This window comes from Pyxicephalus adspersus, chromosome 12 (assembly GCF_032062135.1).
Source record: "Pyxicephalus adspersus chromosome 12, UCB_Pads_2.0, whole genome shotgun sequence".
In the NCBI taxonomy this organism is placed as follows: domain Eukaryota; kingdom Metazoa; phylum Chordata; class Amphibia; order Anura; family Pyxicephalidae; genus Pyxicephalus; species Pyxicephalus adspersus.
The window spans coordinates 8,065,379-8,071,726 of NC_092869.1; the positions used below are offsets into that span (position 1 = coordinate 8,065,379).

Below are 6,348 nucleotides of genomic sequence, written 5' to 3' on the forward strand. Positions count from 1 at the left end.
ACCCAATAATAAAGCTATTTGATAACCCCTTCTTTTTACCGGGTTTTACTAAAAAAAACGATTTTGGATGGTGGATTCAGCATAATCTTATTACTGCGGGATCTATACTTTCACACTCTAGGATGCGCTATTTTTCATTATTTGCAAATTCAGCATTTTCTCAACGGTTTGCTTGACAACCTTCAGTTTTCTTGATCCATGTGTGAATTTGAACGCATGTGTAGGGATCACTCAGTTACGGTGGGAGCTATCTGTTTTTTATATGTTCCTATTGTCACTATGTGGTTTAATAGGCCCCATCAGCATTGCAAAGGGAACTGTCTATAGTTTTTATAGACGATGATGCTTTGAATTTATGGCTTGCTATTCCTAAAAGTTCTAGAAATGACATTGCTTTGGAAAATTCCGATAAAGTTTTAATGCGATGGTCTCTTTCTCCTGCTAGAATAGAACAGGCGTTCCCCCTTACTATCGCCAAATTCTTTTAGAGGATGCAATACAAAAGGTACTATGGGTCATATATAGTGGCTCTGTCCCATCGTCTCTAGATTGTGGATACGAGTATACCATATGATTAATACAGTGTTGGAAATGAATTTGTCCAAAGATCTTCGTCACACCTTATTCCATGTCCCTTTATCTAATGTTGATAAAAAATGTTCTATTCTTATGTCACATATTTTTATGGCTACTAAGCAAACTGTCGCATGTGCATGTAAAACACCCATTTTAAACCTTATGCAAGTCAAAAACCGTATGCATGGTACTATGGTCAATGAGAAAAATACAGCTATTATTAAAGATTCTCATGATAACTTTTTGTCAATTTGGCAACCCTGGTTGGACTATTATTTGCCTTCTCGTAGAACTTTTGCTCTACTTCATATTTGAAGTTTTGTTTTTTCTTTCTTCTTTTTTTTCTATTTTTCCTTTTCTCGCTTAACCATGTGTTTTTCTTTTGTTCTTTCTGTCTTTATTGTTTTTCATTGTACTCTTTTTGTATTGTTGCTGTGTATCTGTATTATTATAATATGTTCCTATTCATAGCTGTGGTGTAACAGCTTTACATTTCTTTTATTTGCTCCATGTACTTTGTACCATGTTTTTATCATTGTATTTTTTGTATGGATGCACACTTTTTACTGTTTTTCTTTGTTCAAAGTTTCCTCCAAAAAGCCTTTTGTAAAAGAAAAATAATGTGTGATATATTAGTAGCCCACGTCTTATTGTCAACCATTAATAAGGATAGAATGGTGTAGTGATTATACTGATGCACTTGCGTTTACTGCTTGCAGAAACATGGCTGTTACCTAGATGGGTGTGAATCGATCTGTGAACATCATGTAAATAATGGGCCAGTGAGTGAGACAGGAGAACCTGAAGATGTGAGTAACACGTAAACTCATGAATAAAGCCTGATAGACTGTTAACTAACAAAATAAAAATATAATCTTGTTTAATCAGTATTTGATAGAAATGTACTGTTTTGATTTTTGTTTTCCAAATGTGTGTTTTCATATAATTGATAAAAAATAATGCGTGATATATTAGTAGCCCAAGTCTTATTGTCAACCATTAATAAGGATAGAATGGTGTAGTGATTATACTGATGCACTTGTGTTTACTGCTTGCAGAAACATGGCTATCACCCAGAGGAGTGTGAATTGTTCTGTGAACATCATGAAAATAATGAGCCAGTGAATGAGACAGGAGAACCTGAAGAGGTGAGAAACACGTAAACTCATATTTAAAGCCTGGTCACTGCCAAACTTTTTATTTCGTTTGAAATAGTAGTTTAGGGTTATAACCTTGACTATTTTTTTGCCTTTTTCAATATTTGGGAGATTAGCCCTTACTCATTTGTAACACATTTAGTGATGGGCATTTCTTTTTCTTCATACAAATTATATACATATGACTATAGTTAGGTTTCCAATAAAGAACAATTGGGGTTCAACTAGTAATACACATCAGGTCATATATAAGCAGTACAGTGTTGCTGTACACCCAGGGGATGGGTCCATAAAATTCTTAGTTCAAATATCTATGGGCTCTATTTATAAAACAGGGAATCAGACATTCCCTTAACCATTCCCTTGTAAGAATCAATTACTGACATTATAACACATGGATCTGTGGATTCCCACAGAGGAATGTTTGAGGTAATGCCAGATTCCCTGTTTTATTATTAGAGTCCAATATACATCTGTAAATACAGAAGACTGGTGGCAGGAGAAAGCAGTAAGCCATTGGTGCAGGAGAAGAGGGTCCTGCAGTGAAATCTCCTTTATTACAATTAACTATGCACTGGCAATTGATTTTAAGTTTTACAGGTAATTCCTGAATAATTATATAGGTCATTTCATATTGCTGGGAGGCCAATTTTTCTAATTTGTGGATTGTCTCTGAGGTTGTACTTTTTTAGGAAGTTGTAGACATAATTTACAATGATTATTTTTATTCTCTTATTTCTCAGGAATTCCAACAATGCACTATAGAGTCCAACAAGATAACCAATGACTGAGAACTTTCCAAAAACAAAGCATAGGATTATTGACTTACAAAACTGCTACTAACAGTCATGGATGGACCGTGTTGGAAGAGCATTTCAGTTGCATTTCCCCCACAGTATGCAAAACTTGACTGAGCTGCTAGGTCCTGGTCCTGATCACTGTCAAACTGGAACCAAAGCTGATCACGAGCTTGTTGTTTACTAAGACTACAGAGGACACCCACACCAATGTCTTCCAGGAAGAATTTGTAAAAAGTATAAGCGTTTCTCAACATTTTCGGTATCTAAACTGATAAGACACAAATTGCTCATTGCTCAAGCAATGCCTAGTAGCATTAAATAGAACCCTGCTTGAGAAACAAGAACAACATTTCCTATATGGAGTTGTAACTATATGTGTTTTGTTTTTATATATGTGTTTATGTATTTATTACTTTTTTGCTGTAATTTTTACTATATTAGCTAAAAATGAAGCATGTCCATTAGGTTCTCTCTGTTGTCCTCTGAATTCACAATATACTGCTATCCTCATACATACAACATTCACACATATATGTGTGTTAAGTGTCCGGCTGGACACTTGAAAGAATATGCACTTTAATAAAACAGCACATTCCCCCATTCACTGTGCAGTACAACCCCAAAAACCTCTATGTCCATCTACCTCTTCTGGAAAAGGCCATAAAAGTCTGTAGGCAACGGGAAAAGTGTAGAGAAGTTGACTGTTTTTTTTTGTATATATACCTAATAATTAGTTTGTTTGTTTGTTTGTTTGGTATCAGTGTTACTGGATGTAAAATAAAAAAACATAAGTTACTTAAAAGTTTTAAAAAATTTTTTAAATATATAAATTTTTAAATTTATTCAATGTATTGTTTTTGTATGATTTTGTGTTTCAAACTTTATTATACTCATACTATTATATTATACTTTAAAATGAATGTTCAAGAAAAACAATGTACCGCTTTTAGACATATAAAACCGAAAAGAAATATACCGCTAGGGAGGTTAAGGGAGAACCTGGGTGATATAACAAATCAGGTACTTCTCTCATTTGTTTATCTTCTCCAATCTTGGAGAACTTAATAAATCAGGCACAGAATTTGTTTCCGCATAAGCTGTTTTGATCAAGTAAAATATTACTAAAGCTGTTATTGTATGGAATCTTGGATCTCGGGAACAATAGAGTGTCCATCATAATCTCCATTATTCTGAATCTACAAGGTCAGTGTAAGGTCACCTCCTCGGTGTTTATAGAAGAATGTGTGGGGAAGGGTCCAAGTTTCAAAACCTTCATGGTGAAGATCTTAAGGAACTGGCCCAAAAAATGAAGATGAATTTGGTAAGTCTCTTATTCCTATGTCTTTTAAGTGGTCCAGAATGCTTTGCCAGAGATGTCATGGGCTGCCCCTTTGGTTGTTGGCTGGTTAATTCCTGATGAGCATTGACATTAGTGGGCTGGAAATGTGTAAGTGTAATGGCTGCATGTGTTGTTATGGCTTAGAATCAGCAACATTACTAACTCTACACATGCAAGGATAGAGGAAGCAAATAACCATTTTCTATTTTATCCTTGTAGCACTCAAATATTACCACATGGTGTCAGAAAATGATTACTTTTACATTGCTAAAAGTAAACTGACATAAAGGAATACATTGCAATGACAAATTAAATGTAAATACTTTGTTTTTACTTCCACATTACATTAGCCCAGGGGTCTGCAACCTGCAGCTCCGGAGCCGCATGTGGCTCTTCAGCCTCCTTGTTGTGGCTCCCTTCGGCTGCCGCGGGGAGATCTCTGATGGGGGATCCCCTTCCTCCCAAGACACTGCGAAAGAGAGGGATTCCCTATCCGGTGTTCTAATGAAAAAAATCTGCCAGTGAAATAAATCTACCACGGGGCGTGAACAAATGGGTGTGTACAATGACATCCCCCTCCTTTGAACCCCAATTCCTCTGGAATGGGGAGATGTACAAACCAAAAATGTAGGTGCAAGTGGGGGACATGCGGCTCCAGACTATTTTTCTTTAGTGGAAGAGGAGGCAAAATGGCTCTTTTGATAGTAAAGGTTGCTGACCCCTGCATTAGCCTATTGTTTCTTTCTGTACTCCTCATAAACAGATCTTTCTACCCATATAACCATTCTTTCTTTATAACCATTCACATTAACATTAGAGATGCTGGGTGCTAACCTTTTAACAGAAGGATTGGCTTGTTCATTATTTCATATTACTATCTCTTAAAGGCCCAGATTTATTAAAGTTCTCCAAGGCTCGAGAGAATACACTTTCACCAGTGAAGCTGGGTAATCCAGCAAACCTGTAATGGATTTCCTAAAAGTCAAGCTATTTGTTAACAAATGTTTTCAATCCATTCCAGATTTGCTGGATCACCCATCTTCACTGATGAAAGTGTATTCTCTCCAGCCTTGGAGAACTTTAATAAATCAGGGCCAAAGACTCATCCAACTAATGCCAAAGGCTGCAGTCTAATATATATTCAGAATATGACCAAATCACGAAACTTGAAGATCCACCTCGAACCCAAGGTGGTGGTGAATCCAAATCTTATCCCTACAATATAAAAAAGTAAAAGAAAATCTCAGCCCTGACAATCTCTGAGCCTCCCACACATCATTCTACAAGTATTGTAATCCCTACGTAGGTACTGTAGATATGTGATACATGGATGGGACCTCTTGCCATTATTGGTGTCTTTCATAAGTCACAAATAAAACCCTAAATATTTGACAATACTAGAATGGTTTAATCCAGTGGTCCCCAATACTGTGGCTAATAAGCAAGACATTGCCCTTTACGTGCTTTAAAAAGGCCCCTCGGTGATGTTGCCCCCAGAATTCCTAACCATTGGTGGGGCACAATTTTCTTCGAACGACACCTACATTAGGGCACTATTTTGTCCAATAAAACCAATTCTTTGCCTTCTTTTGACAGGAAGAAAATGGAAAGTCCACCTACTAACACAATTGATGGAGCACATTATCTCTCTGACACCATGAGCAAAAACATCTCCCACTTAAACCAATGATAGAGCACTATTCTTTCCCCAGGCACTATTGAAAGGGCATGCCATCTCCTAATGATGGGGAAAAGTTTCTACCACTGACCCCACAGATGGGGCACAAATTCTGCCACTGACACTAATGATGGGGTATTACTTGCTCTGATACCAACATTGGATTGTAATTCATTACTCCAACCCACACCAACCATGTTGAACAATTTCCCCAATTGGCATGGGTAATGGGGCACAATTCCCTCCACTGAACCAACAACGGGGTGTGACAGAGTGTCCCGATAAGGTGTCAGGAAAATGTTAAAAGAGCTCCAGAGAATAGAGAGTAGACAGGTCTGTGTAAGTTTCTAGGAAGAAACCTGGTTCTTTAGGGCCTTGGAGCCAGCGAAGGGAGTGAAAGGGTGGGTTCACTAGCCTAACCCAATCCTGACTGGGTTATTATGCACCTGCACTTAGGTGTAAGGTGAAGAGGAAGTAATCAGCCAGAGAGATCCAAGCTGAGAGTGAGCAGTCAGAGGCTGGAGAGAGCCAGAGTGGATACCAGGCTGGAGAGAGCCAGATTGGATGCCAGGCTGGGAGAGAGCCAGAGTGGATGCCAGGCTGAGAGAGAGCCAGAGTGGATTCCAGGCTGAGAGACAGCCAGATTGCATGCCAGGCTGAGAGAGAGCCAGAAGGATCCAGGCTGGGAGAGAGCCAGAGGGATCCAGGCTAAGAGAGTGATCAACAAGAGGATCAGCACTGTGTTGCAAGCTGGAGGGTGCTTAGGAGGCAGCTGTTAGTTCAGGACTGTGGCGGAAC

At 38.2% G+C, this 6,348-nt stretch overlaps 1 protein-coding gene across 3 annotated transcripts in view; it reads left to right on the plus strand.

The window, feature by feature from the left end:
• LOC140341907 (uncharacterized) overlaps positions 1-3,380 on the plus strand; it is a 19,237-nt gene extending 15,857 nt beyond the window's left edge. For all 3 annotated transcript variants that reach the window (XM_072427844.1, XM_072427845.1, XM_072427843.1), the window contains 3 exons: positions 1,296-1,385; positions 1,635-1,724; positions 2,477-3,380. In XM_072427844.1, the coding sequence (XP_072283945.1) occupies positions 1,296-1,385; positions 1,635-1,724; positions 2,477-2,524 (228 nt within the window). In that variant the 3' untranslated portion in view covers positions 2,525-3,380. The remainder of the gene's footprint in view (positions 1-1,295; positions 1,386-1,634; positions 1,725-2,476) is intronic.
• Positions 3,381-6,348: the final 2,968 nt, after the last annotated feature.